Below are 19,257 nucleotides of genomic sequence, written 5' to 3' on the forward strand. Positions count from 1 at the left end.
AGGGTCCGCAAACAAAGCTTCGCTGTAAAAAATTTGGAGGACGCTTAAGCTCCGTCTTTAAGAGTGGAACGCGATAGCATTCATACACCCCTGACTCCTTTTTATGCTTCCTGGCAACTGCAGCTTATGTAACTGTAACGTTAACCGGAAGACGGTGTCGGCGAACGCTATGCACGAAGGCACGCTTTCTGGTAGAAACGCGGCCTCTTGCGTGAGCCGACCTTCTGTTATTGCTTCGCACTTTTAATATTTCAGTATGAGAAGATCTAACATAAAAGATATGCGTTGTCGGTGTTTTTTATTCGTTGCATTTGTTTGTGCGCTGCTATTCTCAAGATTCCGAGGAATATGTTTGTAAAAAATTTAGACAAGGTATGAGCAACCTCCGTGATAGCAGCTAGCTCGCAATGAGTTCGGAATGATTTTTAACGGAAACACGATCGATGCTGGACTCGGTATGCCGGACGCGGGACACCGGATTTTCTGTGACACGGGGCCCTTAACGCGATCGCGTTAAAAGTAATTGCGTCCAGCGTACCCCACATCTTTTTACCGACTTTCAGTACATCATACAACTGACGATTTCCGATTGTAGCATAGTACATCGGTATTGAAGAGAAGCAATAGTGAAATTAAAATTAATTCAATATCAGTTACTTTGATGTGACCAAAAATAAAACCCAGCCGCTTGAACTTATTGCTTTCTTGATGGCATCATAATGTATGGAGGTAAGGCATCACTGATAGAAATTCCCAAACACTGATGTCACACTGGAACGATAGCTGTTATTGTAGATGAGCCATGGTTCTGCTGTAGAAGTTCTCAAGCACTGGACTTCTGAAGGCTCTCTAGAACCGTATTGATGGAATCCAGCACTTGCAACGCACTTCGGGCTGTTGGCGTCTATAGCTTGTCCAGAAGAACACAAATAGCACTCACCAGAGAGCTGATCATGACAATAATTTGCTGAACTTGGTCCTTCAATTTATCAGCCACAGACGAAGTGTCCATTGCTCTAAAAGTCTGATCTTGCTCAGTAGGTGCATGTAGCCTCTGTAGTTCAGGCCAAGCGCCGGCGGCCGTGCCATGCCGTTTGATGCTCCTTTGACCTTAGAACTGATGGCATTCTGCCTGGGCGGGATAAGGGGTGGTGATGTACACGGCTCGCGTTGGATAGACGTTGTATAGACCCTTTGAAAGTTCTTTATCGGCGTCGGCTACGTGACCGTCATCGCTTAATAGATGTTGCTGCTTCTCGGTGAGACGAGTGGTCTCTAACGATTTTTTTTCAATATTGTCATTTCCTTTCGAATCAAAGGGCATTCCTTCGAGGAGGCATCGTGAGGGCTGCTTCAGTTTGTGCATTTCAGCACCCTATCCTCGCAGATGTTAGTGGTGCGTGGTGGAGTGCTTCGAGAACACATGGTAGTGCTTTCGCACGCACTACTCATATGACCTTTCAGCAATGGAGCGGTTTTTGTTTAAAGGGGCGAACTGTGGGTCGGAAGTGGCCTAGCTTTACTTGTGACGGGAGGGATTCACTCTTAAACATGATCTTTACGTGCCATGACGTGCCGAGATGAAATGCGTTTGTAATGACGCTGTCTTCTGTAGCTGCCTTGATTAAAATCAACAGATCGGAGTCGGCAATGGCCTCGTCAACATCGTAAATTACGCCGTAATTACGTCGTTGATTGCGACGTGTTTCTATCACTGTGATATATCGGCCACTAGCGTGCCACACCTGAAAGTTGTGTTTAGCATTCACTATGCTCGTTCATCGGATCCCCCGGCAGTTGACAATCCTTGCCGTATTCACTTATTTGTGGCGTTACTAGCGCATCGTCTTTCGTTCCATGGCTCGCTTCGTGCTCGTAAGCTTCATTTGAAGCTTACTTGTAATGCTCTAATTTTGCTCACTTATGTTATATACCCCTGGCAGAAATCGCTGATTTCGCATTGTTGCTTTCTGTAGGACATCGGAAAACTACCGGCCATGAATTGCAAGTGCCTACCTTGTGCGCTTCAATATATGACGTCCGAAAATTTGTATCACATGACTTTGAATACGAGGTCTCGATAAATGTACTTGTACAGTATTAAGAGGCTGTACGAGGAACGTTGAGCTAAGTAGACGTGAAAAAGTAAAGTGAAGATATCTCAGTAAAAATTAAAAAAGAGTTTCGCTTAAAACAGATTACCGCATATGCGTGGGATATCAGCCGACATTTTCCCTAACCATCTAATTTGGCATCGAGGTCTTGTCGAGCACCCGTACGCTTGACTCTGATGAATATAGAGAAATAAACACGATATACATAATAATATACCTTCGCGGAAAATGATAAAGCGCTTCGTTAGATCAGCTATTGTCGATTTACCACGAGAACATCTTCGCTAATTGCAGGTTATGTCATGATAATCTGCATGAGCAACTTATACAAAATTTGTGCTTGTTTTTTTCATACTGATAATTTATTGCCATTAATACACTGTTGTTGCAACTGTCTTTTTGTTTGCTTAAACCAGCTCGCAGGAACTTCAGCTGCGCCTCCGTTTGCAGAGAGTCGCTTAACTCGCACTATGACGGGCACGGGAATCTGCAAAGACGGGGAATGCATCAAACGAGAGCAAGATCATATAACGTTTCCAGGTATAGTCTGAGAAAGCTTTCATTTCTTATATAATAGATTCCATGAAAATAAACCCCGCTAAGTTTCTCCATTTTTCTGCTCATAATTTACGCATGCAAGCACTGGCATCTAGGCGCCTATCAGGTTTCATCTTATACGTACCAACATAAGTACGGAGAACAGTTTCCCATGTACACTTCCACGCCTCTTCAGTCATTAATCAGGGGTCTACAAATATGGCCCGAGTGCCGCATGCGGCCTACGGACGTCTCCCGCCCGACCTGTAGCCAGTGGCGGACCCACCGGTGACCGCCGGCATGCCAGCGGGAAGTTTTTAGCCACAATACATCTGCTGTGCCTCTTCCTCGGAGCCGGGTTTCTTCACAAAAGCTTTAAGCTATTGCGCTTCTTCCTGAGAACTGGCTTCACTGTCGTTCCAAGATCACACCACTTTGCCGCAGTATTGCCGAAGAATCAGGATCCTCATGAGATCATCGCTTAAGTAGCGTGCTACGCTTTAACGGGCCGGTTCCGCCCACCACGTCAGGTGACGCCTCGAAGCTTCCTGACTTTGTCCAGGCACGCTAGATCTTGGGAGCTTTTAGCAAGCTCTTGGTCGCGAAATTGAAGCATATGTATATATGGGCAGTATAAATCTTTTCTTCATTCTTCGTCGTCGTGTTCCTGAACCTGACATCGGTACGGCAACACACACGGTACGGCAGTAACGCAATAAGAAATCCCAATGCCAGCTAGAGCTTCTCGACAGAGCAAAGACGGCACTGTAATTCTGGAAAGACCTTCGAATGCTCAGACAGTCAGTGAGCACGAGCCAGACAAAAGCCTCGCAGCATGTGTTTGATTTCAAAGCGAATAACTTTCTTTCGCTTTTCCGGCCATTTTTTTTTTTTTATTTCGGCGTCCGTGGTCAGTGGTCGATGGTGAACGGACTTCCACTGCAGTCCTGCACCCTGGCGCTACAAGGTTGCCGGGCGCGTTACAGGCAGCCGTGGTCGAATATTGTGGGCAGCGGCAAACGCACGACGATCTCGAGGTGCGCTTGTCGCCGCCTATAAAACCAAATTGCGCAACGCATTCACCGTCGAAAGCCAACGTATCTCATAAGAAACTTAAATCAATGAAGAAGACACGATGTGTACACAGGCGCAGCGTAATCTATTTCCGGGCGTAACTGATTATTCGTGGGGTTAGAGTTTTATTTTTGCTTGGTACATTACATTTTACAGCGATGCGTGACATATTTAGCTCTTTACGCGTGCGCGTTCTACACCGCGCATTACTGTGGCAGTTGCCGCCAGTAACCATGATAACCACCCTAACCGCGATTACGTAGCAACATGGCAGCGCCCATACAGACCAGACTAACCGCTTCGATCTGAATTCATGCTTGTTACCGGCTCTCCGCATCACGACATAACATTCGTTTATTTTGTGATGATTGTGTAATCTATCGTCATTTTACTAACAACGATGATTGTCGTGCTCTCCAGTCCGACCTTAACGCCATTGAAACCTGGTATAATTATTTGCTAATGTCGCTCAACGTCAATAAAACATCGCTACTTACTTTCCACTGACGCTGATCATTTTTTTCAGCTAAATGCGTTATCGCCGGCTCTGAAATATGTGCAGTCACTTCTTACAAGTACTTAGCTGTTAACTTGTCCAGTAACTTCGGTTAATCTTCACACATTTGCAGCATTAGGAACGACGCCAATCGTATTATATGCTACCTGTGCCATAATCTGCGTCTTGTTCCCACTTCAGTAAAGCTACTGGCCTGTAGCTTGCCCGACACAAACTGGAAAACGCATGTTATTTAGTACCCATACCAATCTAACCTGGCAACAGCACTGTAGTCTATAGAGAGTCGCTCAGCAAGGTTCATTCACTCCGATTACCCTTCCCACACTACGTACGCGTAGCGCCACTAAACTTAAGTCGTCTCTGAACATTCCAACCCTTGAGCACAGCCGCAAAACATCAAAATTATCTCTTTCGCTCACTCTCGCTCGCAGCTTCACCAGACCGACATCTAGCCGGCGCATCGCATTTGATCCCGTCATAGCCACTCAGAATGTTTATCCCTCTGCCAATCGCACCGCTGCGTATCTCAAATCTTTCTAGTTCAAACAGCGAAACACTGGAATCATCTTCTTGCTGAAGCGGTGCACCACTTCAGTCATTCATCTTTCCAGGCAGTCATCGAAAAATATAGCCAACTAGATATGCTCACTCCTCGTGCAATACCCTAAATGGGTTAGTTGAGATATCAATAAATAAATAAATCGCAAAATATGTCATCCCTTAACATATTCTCACACTAAGAGCAAAGCATTGGGTATGTCTTGTCGCTATTATTGAGATTAGCTCTATGTTTTTACGTTGCTAGGACTAGGACTATACACAGGCAGCACCGAGCCGGAAAAGTGATTTGATTTCCAATTAAGCTGATGGCATCCCAGCATTAGCACTGGTGATGCGTTGATGATGCGCAACACTATCAAGGCCTAACTGTTCACTGCATTATTACCTACACCGCTCTAGTATGGTACGTGATGGCGGTGGCAAGCAAACGCCAAATAGACGCCGAGCCGAAGATGCGGTGTGGGTGAGCATTTACAAGGGCGTTCGCCGTTCGTCGAAGGAAGCTTCAAGGAATCAGTTTTTCTAAGTTATGAGCGCACAGAGCGTCGAATTTCTCAGATCGTTGTGTGATCCCGGCGCCCGAAGCCTAACGAGACGCGTCCGCATAGCAGCAGGATGGGTGCTAATAGATTGTCATGGCTTGGGTAATTTTGGCTCGAGGCACCATATATCACCCTGTCGGCTAAGATGTTCTTTGCGTTTGCGTACGCTAAACGATAAACACACGCTGAACTAAATATCTTGACGGGACGCACACCGAAACATCCCGCAAACGTGCTTGCGTTTAACGTATGTAAGGCGATGAACGCTATTCAAAAGCTGTGTACCTTCTCCAGACCAGTATCGGTGCTCTGGCTGCCTCCCGCAAATACGAAACGATGTCTACCAAGGCAAAAATGTGAACAAAGTGGACGCAGCTTGGCGCGTCTTGTGGTTTCAAACCGTTATTCCTCGCGAGGCGCAGCAACCTCCAGGATCGTCGAAGCGAGCTTTCGCGCGCCGGCAATTTTAAAGTTTGTTTGGCCTAAAAGGACGGCCTCGTATCATGCTAACTAGGAAGTAATATTTGAAGGTTGTACTTAAGTGTACAAATACTTGTGTTTTTCGGCCCTGTGGATATGGCAAGTTTTAATTTCTTACAGACAAACGCTTTTCAGATAAAACCTAAAATTTGGAAGTCGAGAAATAATTCTTTATTTCATTGTGCTTTTCGACTGTGGATGCGCTCTTCTTTTAGCACAGGCTAAGCACTGACATCCCTTCAGCTGCAATAAATCATACATAGAAGGCGAGTGAATAAAATCTACAATCTGCATTGTGGAGATTGGTTTTACTTCTGTCAAGCTGCTAAGTGTCAGTCGACCAAAAATATTACTTTGGCGCTTCGACTCTGCAAGTTAATATTGGCCGAAATGACCATATCACTGCCTTCCCGCTTCCACAGTCTCAATTTGCTATACTGCTAGCTTCAATATCGCCGTTCAAAGTGCCTTATAGTTTGAATTTCTATTCTTGCCCTGTACTGCAAATATTGTTAATATTCACCACTCCTTTCTGTTTGGTTACTAGGCCTTCAAAGAAATTATATTTAGTAAATGAATGAATAAATAAATAAATAAATAAATATCAGTTTGCGAATATTTATCGTCATTGGCACAACTGTGCGACACCTTGAAGTCGGTGCAAGACTCTTTTTAGTTTTGTTTCGTTTGTGAACATTCTTATTCGCGAAAGAGTAAAATTTTGCCATTATTTAAACTCTTTGTTTCTGTTACTTCCATTTATACTGTGCGCGGTGATAATCCAGCAACAAACTACGCTTACTTAATTGTTATGTACTAATAATGTGTTGCGGAAAGTAATTGTTCTAGTTATGGAAACGATACTGTTAAAACCGTATGCCGGCCTGACATTCTAATATTATGTCGTTTCACCAACTTTTTCAGATACGGTTCCGAAACAAGGATCAACAGCTGAAGGTATCCCAACCGGAAATGTCCTGACTGAAAATGTCACAGCTGAAAATGTCACAGCTGAAACTGTCACAACTGAAAATGTCAAAACTGAAAATACCTCAAATGGTTATGTCCCAACTGAAAATGTCTCAGCTGAAAATTTCACAATTGGAAATGTCTCAGCTGAGAACTTTCCAACTGAAAATGGCAAAACTGAATATACCCCAACAACTACAAATGCGGCAACTGAAAATGGGTCAACTGAAAATGGCAAAACTGAATATACCCTAACAACTACAAATGCGGCAACTGAAAATGGGCCAACTGAAAATGATCTGGACTGCCGAGAAAGTACGGACCAGGTATGTAGAAAAGATTATGGCCCCTTCCCTAAAACATGTTTATTTTTTTGCGTTGATATCAATATCAAAGAGAGTTTGAGATTCTCGTGCCGCAAAAGTTGTATTTGCCGGCCGAAATAAAGACGCCGGAAATGAAACATCCGCAGCGTTTATATCGAGGGGGTCTCTCTCCTACGTACTGACCAATCCCAACTATGCTGAGCTTCAGCAGTTTGGAGTGTTTCGGATAGCATGGCACATAATTATTTATTTGCGTGTAACATTCTTCGGCTAGGTTCCCGGCTATAGGTCGCTTTGTGCTCCATTCCGGTCGTCGTTCTGTGTCGTGTTCCAAAAAATCCGTACCGTCATCTAGGCTTTGAAATGTGACCTTCTTTGAATACACACGTCTCTAAGTTTGCCGCCAGCTACTTATGGGTGTACGAACCGACGACGCGATACCTAATAACCATCACTCCAGTCAGCGTGGGAATGACGGTTGGTACATATATTTGACTACATTTCGTCGTTCTGGCTTCGAACGGTTTCGTGAGTTTGCAAACTGATCATATTAAACGACGTGTTGCTTTATAAATAATTAAATAAGCACCATTAAAATTGTCCGACGGCAGGATACGAACACACAAAGTAGTGCAGAGGTAGACACCCGATAATGAAAACATCTAGCTACGGACGCGTGCATCATGAATTTGTCGCGGTGCAAGCGAGCGTGTTTCGATTTGGCCTTTGCGAGGCGCAGTTAGAATGCAGGCGCCAGCTTACGTAGGGAAAGCAACGCGCGCCAGAATTACGTCTGCAATAAAAGGAAGAAGGTTCTCAAAAAGACGTGTTGGCACGCAGGGGAACGTATCCGCGTGCAAATTATGCGAGAAAAAAAGCGCAACAATGTCATTTCTTTGGAGTTACCTAACACAATATTGGTGGCAAAAATGAATTTACTGGAGAGATCGTCATAGTGTGTGTGGTATTCTTTGGAGTTGCTTATATCCAAAAATACGGCAGTCTTGGTTTCAAGGGGAGAGTATGGTCTTCATAAGTAATGATTAGAAAGAATGCTGTGCACTATATGACAAGTCCCCATTTGGGTGTTTCTGGTCTTATTTATTTATTTATTTATGTATCATTTTTATTATATTTTATCATATTTATTTATTTACTTATCAAAGTTAATTATGGCATTGCAGAGGGGAGTGTATAATACCTAAGAACCTTTGGCACTTCAGTCTTATACAATACAGGCTATGAGAGGGGGAAATGCAAGATTAAATAATGCACAAGAGCTCACAAATACAAGACAAAATATAAAGCAATTATTTCTTTGCTATAGAATGTTATCTAGGGCATTCATCAATGAGTTATGGTGTAGAATTGCTACAACTGATGCGGGGAGGTGATTCCACTCCTTTGATGTGCGTGGTAGGTAAGCTTAAAAAAATGAAGTGGTCCGACAGCATGAAACACCGACTTTATAGCTGTGATCCAGTCTATGTGAAATTTGCTGGGGGGAATGGTTATTTACTTGAGTAAATCAGGGTGATGGTATAGCTTATGAAGAAGGCCTAAACAATATAATTTACGGCTGTATGCTAAAGATATTCAGATTAAGATGAGGCTTCATTACAGTAAGGCTTGCGCTGCGATCGTAATTAGATAGTGGAAAACGAACAGAGCCTTTCTGAACCACTTGAAGTGGTTCAATTAAATTAGAATGACAGAAATCCCAAACCAAGGAAGCGTATTCAAGTTTTGCCCTGATATGGGATTTATACAGAAGTATATGTACTGACACAGGGGACATGGAAAAGTTGCGGTGAATGTATCCTATCATGCGGTTAGCATGGTTAATGGCTTACTGAATATGAGTTGTCCAAGACATGTGAACACCGGCATAATTCAAGAGAACACGTTATCTAATGAAATAAAATTACATTAAGTTGTAAACAGGGAAAGGAAGCATGCTATTTGATTTGGAAACTCGCATAAATTTGAATATTTGTACATTTATTCTATTTTGCAATCTCTGCGCGAAGAATAAACAGCATTGAAATGTGTCTGAAATTAGTTAATGTCATCGAGGCGTATTATTTTCCTAGAGATAACGGAGTTATCTGCAAATAAACAAACGTTGCAGTAAACGCATGAAGGCAAGTGACTAATATAAATTAGTAAAAGTAGAAAACCAAAAACTGAACCTTGTTGTACACCAGAGTGCACAGCAGAGGACCCTCAATTAACGTTGTTGGCAGATGCAAACTGAGTGCGGTTAATAAGAAACGAGGCAGTTGGCATTAAAAGTTTCGAGCCTTTGTTAAGCACACCACATTTGTACCGTAGTAGTTTGGGCACACCTTCTCAAACGCTTTCGGTAAGTTTGAAAAATGCAATCAGCTAGGGAAGGTTGATCGGGAATTACGTTTACTAAACATCATTAGCTGCGTTTCACATAAGCACGATTTGCGGAAACTGTGCTGCGAAGGAGCGATAAACAATTTTCGTTTTAAGAAGTTAGCGAGGCGGTAAGGATTTCTCACTTGATGCGAGTGATATTGGTCTGTGACTAAAAGAAGAATTTTCGTCACCTGATATATAAATGTCGAATAACCTTGTCGATCACGATCAGCAAGTGATGCGCGAAATTGTAGACAGGAGCGCCAACACTAACACGCCGTCGTTGTTATGCCGTCGTCGTCAATACATCGTCTACATGCCATCGTGATCATTCTTTCGACATGTCACGGTTATACCATCGTCATATCATCGTCATATCATCGTCATATCATCGTCATGTCATCTTCACTCTGATGCTATCACTGCGTTGTCATATCATTCTCCTCACATACCCATATTCGAGCCATCGTCGTCATACCAGCATCGTCAATCGGTCATTACCAGTCCTTCGTCATGATATTGTCCCCTTTGTCGTTCTTATAGTGTCCCACTCATGCCGTTGTCGTTGTTCCATCGTCGTAACTTTGTTGTAGTGATTCCACTGTCTTTGACGCTGTCGTCGTCGTCATACAGACGTCGTCATTCCAGCATGGCCATATATTCACGACATATACCAATGTAACAATTTTACTATCTTCATGGAATGGAAGACGAAGTGCTTCTCTTGTGGAACACATCACGCCCGTCTCTGTGCTTCTCTGGACTTCTCACTGCAGTTGTGGGGTCTACCGCCCCCTACATCACGGTGATGGATGGACCCTCACGGTGCCCGTTCACCCGCGGACATCAGTTCCAGGAAGCGAGGAAATACATCCAGTGATAGCGAGGACACAGGGCTGTACTCCGCATCAGGAGACGAGTCCTCGGAAGATAGCTTTCGACTTGTCCAGTACCTCAAGGCCAGACGAAGAATTCTCAACGGATCTTCGGCGTCCAACTCGAACACCGTGAAAACTACACCTGAACGATGGCGTCACTCCATCCTGTTTGTGCCACAGAACGCTGCTGACAACCTACGCGTCCTAAACAGGCAAGCACTCTCCGTCTATCGAGAAAACACCGTGCCGAACGAGATCAAGGCGAAACATCCTGGCAATCGATGTTATGAACCCGAGCGCGCTGAACATAATTCAACATGTAACGCAGCTGGGTAACATCAAGGTCCGCTCCATCATGCCAGCGAATGGTGCCACAATAACAGGAGTCATCTATAACATTGACAATGAAATACCTAACGCAGACCTCCCAGTTCTGATAAAACCAGCAAGTGAACACAACGTCATTGTACATGTTGTTCGCCTCGGTAACACACGTTGTGTGAGGATAACGTTCAAAAGTGACTGCCTTCCATCCTACGTGATGGTTGGCCACTTTCTCCACCAGGTTCGACCACTTATTCCAAGACCAATCCAATGCTTCAATTGTCAGAAGATTGGCCATGTGAAGGGTGTTTACAGAAATACCCCCGTGTACCCTCGATGCGCCGAACCCCTGTCTGAAGACAACTGCAGCGCTACAACATTGAAGTGTCCTAACTGTCAGGGTGATCACTCCGCCTCTTACAAAAACTGTCCCCAGATCAAGAAAGAGATCACCATTCTTAAACAAATGGTGAGAGACAGCTCTACCCACAAAGAGGCCACGGTGAAAGTGCGGCGAAGACGACGTAATCGTCAAAGGACTTCACGACGGAGAATATCAACTTTTCAAGAAAAGTCAACTCGTCACGCAGCACCATCAGCAGAAGTCTCCAGCACCCCAAACACCGATGTCGGAAGGGAGAAAACTGCCAGATCTCTCTCTACAAAGGAATGGCCGCCACTTCCGCGTACACGACCGGCAGAAGAGCCGCAGAAGAAGCCGCCCCCAGTACAGCAAGGTGCTGTATCCAAGGGGTCACGGAAAACAGATGAGCAAGTCTCTGATTAGGCCTTTAATGAATGCCATTCGCGTGTTGCCAAGCAACATGCACACACCGTCGGCCAGAAGTGTCCTTCAAGTACTGGACGCTCTGAGTCCGGTGCTGGCAACCCTTGAGTAGATCATGGCTCCCCAGCCACTGTCCTTCAGGGATGAGGTCCGACAAGTGGCTATGTCACAGTGCAATGCCCGCGGACTCAGAGCGCGCATTTCGGATTTCCGTCGCTTCGTGTATGCCAATATGTTTCCGATTATCGTCATTTGCGAGCCGAACTAATGGAACCCGACCAGGCTTTCTGGATATGAATCGTTTATGTCGCCAACTGTTGGTGAAAACATAAGGTTTTGCTTTCTGGATATGAATCCCTTATGTCGCCAACTGTAGGCGAAAACAAAAGGTTTTGGTATTTATCCGCCGTGACCTCACTTACGGCTGATAGGCATCTGCCACCTGTTCAAGTTTTTCACTGGCAAGGATTGGGGAATGTCGACAAGTGCTATGTTACAACTGTAGAGGGTGCTTTTTCGAGGCTTTGTGCGATACAGATCGCCAGCAATCACCAACACAGGTAAAATGAATCTACCCACAATACAAAGTGTTCAGGCTCAAGCGCTCCGGATCTGTCTAGGCCTGCATCGGAGTGCATCAGCAGTGGCTACGATATCAATCGCTGGAGACCACCTTGTCAAGACCCACATTGAAATTGAAGTACTCAGGACCGATATCAGGCATATAACCGGAACTCCTCGTCACCACTTAGCCTCTCTACCAGCGGACAGAGCTCGCACATCTTTCAGCCAAACGATTACCGGACATGATGAATCACTGCCATCTTGTTTCACTCCGGCTGCGAGACCTTCGATTCCTCTATGGTGCCTCACTCAGCCAAAAATCAATCTCACAATACCTGGCATCACGAAAAAAGCTGATCTATCATCATCAGCCCTTAAACAGGTCACACTATTATTTTTGTACGAGAGCTACCGTGACTCAGCACGCATGCACACTGATGGATCTGTCTTGCCAAACAGCTCCGCGGTGGCAATCGTGATACGAGCGACAGCCACACCAATCAAATTTATGACGACTCACGCGACAACGTCGACGGCAGCAGAGCTCGTAGCACTCTTTACTGCCCTTCATTACATTGGTAATGAACAGCCACCCAAGTGGACAGTATTCTGCGAATCGCAGGAGGCACTGCAGTCTCTACTGTCACCTTTACGACGCGGACCGCACGAGCACTTAATATTTCAAATTACAGGGACGTTACATCATGTAAGTGATGCTGCCATGAAATAACCTTCCAATGGCTTCCAAGTCACTGCGGGATTATCGGCAATGAACGGGCCGATCAAGCTGCTCGTTCAGCCCATACTGAGGAGCACCACGTACCAATTCCACTTTCTAGAACTGACCCAACACGGAAGCTCCGCCTGCTTGCTCGGCAGTACACCATGGGCCCTATAACGTAAAACTATTCCAATATGTTTCTATTCCAATTTCCTGACGTCAAATTTGTGTAACCACCGACGCAAGCACCGGGCGGTCACCCGCAGGGTTGTCTGAACAGACCAATCAAACGCTCTCCTCGTTCATAAGAGGTCACTGTTGCTTGCTTGAAAAACGAATAACATTGCCTACACTGAGCGGCTTGTCGTATATAATTGGCTGATAAGAGGCGAGGAGTACGCTCAAGTGGAGAGGGATTCACTGGGGCCGAGCCAGTGCAGTGAAAATCGATAACCGAATGAAGAGGGTGGTGCCGGCGTCTGCGATTGGTCGGCTTTCCCTTACTTAGCTTATGGTGGCTGGTCGAAAATCGCGGCGGCATGCAACGGAAGCTTAAGAATGATGCTAAAACTGACCCCCAGCAAAGAGTTGGCAGAATGAGGTAGTAAACGTGCCGAAAGTGCTTGAAAACGTTACACGGTCACGCAAGAAGTTTCATTATATGCAAATACACCCATGCTCTCCGGCAGGTGCGAGTAGCCAGCGTCTCAGCGATCGGCGGCAGCCATCTTTTATTCCTTTCGAAAAGGGGCAGCCTGCGGCTATTCCGAAAAAATTTCAGTTTTGTTCGGCATATTAATGCATCTTTATCGCGTACACGTCACTTTGACGCGGTGAGTTTGTGCGGTTTTGTGACGTCGCGTGACAGGCAGGTGAAGTGGGTTCAGCCCGAAAACTTTTTACCAATAGCCGAGGGCTAATGGCGAAAAGGGGTCGAATCAGAAATAACTGTTTTTCTTTTTTCTGTCAAATCATGCATAATCAGTGTGTACACATCATATCAGATGAGGAGGTATCGCGGGATTTGTGACGTCAAGTGACAGACAGGTGAAGTGGGGATGGTCGAAAAAAGTTTTCGACCAATTGCGGAGGACTGATAGCAGAATTGGAATAGAAAAGTTTGGAATAGTTTTACGTTATAGCGTCCCATGTCACAGTGGAATGACCCCCTTTTAAGAAATTCTCTACTGTACTCCCTTGATCCCACATTAAGTCTTCCAGCGCCATCACAGCTTCGCCGTGGAGACGCCACGCTCTTGTATCGACTGTGGTTGGGCGTTGCCATTACCAAAGCCTATGCATTCCGCATAGGGATGACCGACACCGCAACCTGTGACCACTGCGGCCAAGAAGAATCAATTGAACATAATATGTGTGCTTGCCCGCAGTACAGTCCGCAGAGGGAATGCCTTCGCCACGAACGTGAACTGGACAACCAACCAATATCGGAAAAAAGAATTCTACACCACCGAAGAGCCCTAACGTCCCAGAAGGCCGTGCAAGCGCTATCGCGATTTCTGCGATCTACCGGCCTTTGCGAACGTCTTTAACTAGAACGCTTTTTGTGTGTGTGCGTCTCGATATGTGCGCGTCTTTTTTTTTTTGCGTTTTCTTCTCTGTCATCTTTCTAACCTCTATCTCCCATCCCCAGTGTAGGGTAGCAAACCGGAGACTGATATCTGGTTAACCTCCCTGCCTTTCCTCTTCATCTCTCTCTCTTACTATCTTCATCCAATCGTTCTTTTGCCATCGTCGTCATTGCAACTACGAAATACCATTGTTACAAGGCAGTCGTCAAGCCTTCGACTTCATGCTATCGGCATAACGTTGTCATGATGCCGTCTTTATCACGCCATCATCATCACAACGTTGTCGTCATGCCGTTGTTTTCAATCCATCGTCGTCATTCATCACTGTCACTCCAGCGCCGTCATCCCATGATCGGCATGCCGTCTACATCGCATCGTCGCCGTTCCGTCGTCATGCAGTAGTCCTCATGCAGCAGTGGTCTTTCAATCGTTCTTATGCATTCGTGGTCGCATCGTCGGCTTCACATTGCCATCATGCTGTCTTCGTCAAGCCGTCATCATCACACCGTTGTTTTCACTCTCACGTCGTCATCCCATTACCGTCATTTCGTCGTCATACATTCTATTGCCGTCATTGCATCGTCGTCATGTCATCGTAGTCCTTCTATCGCTGCCATGCGTGGCACGTGCATGATCGAGCGCAAATAACTTATGTTGAGCGAGGTGGTTCCGAAGTGAAAACATGTAAAACTAGCTAGTTTATTCTCTATCTGCAAATTTCCGTTAAGAAGAAACGGCGCTTTTCCCAAATTTTAATTAAACGATTCCCGAAACGCGTTGGATTAGAATATTTTTGTGTCTGTGCCTCAAAACTCCGCACTTCCTTGCCTTATTACTCAATTTAAAGACTGCGGGCCGCATACTACTCGCCACCACAGTGCATGGGGCAGTCGTAAACAGCAAACGAGACTAAAGCAGTTATTGTATAACGAAATCTTTTCGCTGTCTACCTATATATAATCGGTCTGTGCCAATATTTACGTACATTTTTACAAAATCTACTGTTTCAGGGGTAGTTCATCCTTAAGTAGGGATGTGGATGCACAAGAATTTAAACGTCTTGCTCAATGCACCAACACAAATTAAAATTTTTTATTTGTCTTTTTTTGTCTAGAACCACGTGTACCTTAGATGCACTTATGTCTGTGAACTTGACGAAGTAATTGTTGCACCTGAAAACTCAAGTTGCTACGTAAGTATGTTCGTGCAGTATATTGCATATAAATAGGTATAATACCTCTAATACTATAGTCTTGAGATTACATCTAGTAATCTAAGTTTCTCAATAATAGAACAATACGCCATCTACAATTGTTCTAATACGAAGTTTACGCAAGAATTTCAAGTTGGGATCACTCTGTCAGAGAATAGCGACAACTAAAAGCAAATACATTTTAGAAATAAGAACTGGAGCTACATAATTCCAAAATGAAGCATACTAAACAAATTTCAATCTTATGGTTTTATATTGGTACACGTGAAAGAATCATGCAACATGCACCGTAAGATTTTTAAGTATCTTCACCTGTATAAATCGATAATGTACGAGTCAATGTAAGCTTGTGTGTCGTTGTCTACGCGTTTCTCTTCTAAGACAGACTGTCGCGGCTGGTCAAATCTTTCATTCCACGGACGGAGCATGATATAGCTCACCAACACCTAATCCCGAAGAGAGAAAGGGCACCGCCATCTAGATGCTCACGGTGTTACTCACTTACAGTGGTTCGTGTCACGCTCAATCCACGGACTGAACCGATGTTCTTGCCTGACGGATTTCTCTACCATTACGAACGCTTTTGTAAGGTTCTTGGGGCTCAATTGCTCCCTAAGATAATGCGAGGTTCTGGTTGGTTTCATTTTCTCTTTATCTAGTTTTTTTTCTCTCGTTCAAAAAATAATAATAATTGGCTTCACTGGTAAGTATTCGAAAGGTTCTTTACGTACTCTCTTATTCCTTCATCTGATGCTTTTTGAATGTGTGTGAAAGATGCGCGGCGTCTTCGGATTCATGGCGTTTGCAATCAGCCTTACAATGCAGGACTCATGAGCTTTTGGTATCTGAGATAAGATAAGTTCTCAATCAAGCCCTCTCTGATAGGCATGATATCATATTCCATAGACTACCAGGTCCCTGCGGCATCGACAACGTCAGTGGTGACCTCCTCTGGTGATGCTGCCCAGTCCTGTGTTCTTATTGTGCGCTAAAATGCGTTGTTATTAAGCATTATACTATTTCGTGCGATGTTTATTGAATTCAAATGTGCAAGAGGGCAATCTCCATTCGAGAAGTAAAAGAAGTGTGTGTCGTATACTCGTTTGTGGAAGTTGGGCCTACCGCTGGAGAAGCGGGATGACTCTGCGTTTCTTCCTAATTTTAGATACCCACGGCGGGATCCACAATGCTATACTGATCGCCTGCATGCAAGGGTCAGGCATAAACGGTATGCGAGCGAGATGATATAACTCGATTAACCTTTGAAAGCCTCTGCGGAATCGATACACACGCTAAACCATGGCTGCTTAATAACGACGAAATGTTGTGCCACAATGACGTGTAGTGTAGGCACACAATCTTGGACAGGCTCGCATGGCTAAAGCATGTTGGTGGGCTAGTTGTTTGGAGTTCATGCTAACGCAGAGAGACGTGGCGCCACGAGGAGAAAAAAAGAAAATGACAACACAACGTTGCAAGCCAGAAGAATATTTTTCGAAGGGGCCAACGTCACTTCAGGAAAAGTGAATTAACTGTGTGGAGTTTTCTGGGAGCTATATTAGGAAATATAAAACTGAACTTGCCAAATGTATTTCTTCTTGCATAGGTGGGCAAATTATTCAACATCGCTCGTAATAAGCCTAAGATGGCTTTGGAAACATGCGCGCAACATACAGGCATGCATGGCCTTGCAAAATATGTTTAGAATGCCGGCCCACAAAGTGTCTTTTCCCCCGCCAATTTACGTTATTCTAACCTTTAGTTCATTGCACATGAAATATCAGCGTGGAAATGTTTATCGTATATTTTTGTTGCATTTGTATAGCAACCCACGTCGCCAGAAGCAGGTATGTCCCTACACACACCATAGGGCGGGTGTCGAAATTTGTTACGTTAGGAATCCTTTCAAGGCTAGTCCGGAGTGCGGCATCCATCGCTTAGCCGATGTGCTCACTGCCGTCGTTCTCGCACGAGGGAACATGAAGATTAAGTTTGTTCGACCCTAGAAAATTATGCGATTGTCATAGAGATAAGTGCGAAGGGAAATGTGCTGTCACTCGCTCATGTCACCCGGTGCGAGAATAGCCGCGCGTAGATATCGAGTACAGTGTAGCACAGCAAAGGGATGAGACATAATGAACTCAACCATAAGCTGAGGTATAGTCGCTGAGTTTGGCTGGTCGTAGGTGCCAAAATCGGTTGTAGTGGCGTCAATGGGAACATACAATATCAAATTTTAACTGCGCGCCATGGGGATGTTCAGTAATTGGGGCATCATGGGCACACTTCACTCCGCCGTAGCTTTCGCTGGGCAAGGCCTTGAAGGGGATCACAGATGTTCTTTGATTGCCAATAACTCCGCTTCTGCGGAACTTAATGAAGTACTTATTGCTGCAAAGCGCTTTGGAAATAGTCTGTTTTAACGTCAAATTCAATTCTTGACTTCAAGAAAAACAGTCTAGGACCCTTTTAAAGAAGCTGACATCAAACACATGAACAACTATGATCATTTGGGCTTCCGTTTGCTTAGGAAAACGCATCTCAATACCATTAAAACACTAATTCAAGTTTTCAAACGCACTATCTCGTTATAACGCTTCTATGCATACGTCTCGACTACTAGACGCGCCCTTCTAGCCACCTGATCACACGGGGCTAGAGAAATAAAATCGCGCAGTTTCAGTTCTCACTTACGAGTTGCAAGCCTCTGAGGCACCTCGCTTAGCAATGTGTCACGCAATACACCATGTATCGTCGTGAGAAAGCGTTGCAACAAAGGCAAATGATTCAATGGACAGGCAGCGTTAGATAATACCAGCAGAGGATGAGTCAGGTGGATCGCCTTCGAAACGAGCAAGAAACGTTGTGACTGTGCTAGTTGCGCAGATTGGTGCTATAGCTAGCTGCTTGCGACTTGCAGGATTCTTGTTTATTACTTTCATTGTTCCAGCAGCACTCATTAGCCTCAGTTGCTGCGGTCACCGAGTTTGGCTCAGAAAACAAAGGGCCCTAAAATTTTTCTCAACTTCCCTATTCTTGTCAACTTGCTTTCTTTTATCCCCGAGTAATTTTCTTTTGTTCCATACAGATCTCTAGAGCCAACGATAGGCTAGCATCTACAAACTTCACTGGAGAACCTAACAGAATCGAAGGACGCTGCAAAAATGGGGTTTGTGTTAATATCACCGAAACCCAATATTCGGTCCCCGTGTACTGATCAATAAAATTCTTATCCTACTTCTATTGTGGAATAAAGTAGGCCGTCAGCGCATCATCTTGCTGCTTCTTCATTCGCATGAGAGAGATCCTAACTTATTATACGCGTAGTGCACAGCCTGTAGAAGCGCCACGGATAGCCACCTAGCGGGCGCTTCCAACACTACACGCTCGGGAACAGTAGCAGTCGACAAGCTATTGCAGCAACGATGGCTGAAGTTCGCGGCTGCAATTTCTCCTTTGTTCGGGTGCCAGACTGCTTATTGAGCGGTGGCAGCTGCAGGGACGACACTGGGCTCTGTGGGAGCGGGTATGAACAGGATGATACCGGTGTTTCGGACAACCCGGCCCGCATACGTGCCAGGTGCGTCCCGCAGAAAAACGCCATGAACCCCATTTACATCAAGTGGAGCTCATGTTAACTAGCCGCTAATTGTTTTTTTGTAATCTGATGTCT

The 19,257-nt window shown here is 44.9% G+C and overlaps 1 protein-coding gene across 2 annotated transcripts in view; it reads left to right on the top strand.

Moving 5' to 3' along the window:
- The window catches only part of LOC126543358 (uncharacterized), an 86,676-nt gene extending 67,818 nt beyond the window's left edge, over nt 1-18,858 (top strand). For both annotated transcript variants that reach the window (XM_072286723.1, XM_072286724.1), the window contains 4 exons: nt 2,531-2,654; nt 6,750-7,120; nt 15,486-15,563; nt 18,673-18,858. In XM_072286723.1, the coding sequence (XP_072142824.1) occupies nt 2,531-2,654; nt 6,750-7,120; nt 15,486-15,563; nt 18,673-18,801 (702 nt within the window). In that variant the 3' untranslated portion in view covers nt 18,802-18,858. The remainder of the gene's footprint in view (nt 1-2,530; nt 2,655-6,749; nt 7,121-15,485; nt 15,564-18,672) is intronic.
- The last annotated feature ends 399 nt before the right edge of the window (nt 18,859-19,257 follow it).

Source organism: Dermacentor andersoni, chromosome 3 (assembly GCF_023375885.2).
Source record: "Dermacentor andersoni chromosome 3, qqDerAnde1_hic_scaffold, whole genome shotgun sequence".
NCBI classification, from domain to species: Eukaryota; Metazoa; Arthropoda; class Arachnida; order Ixodida; family Ixodidae; genus Dermacentor; species Dermacentor andersoni.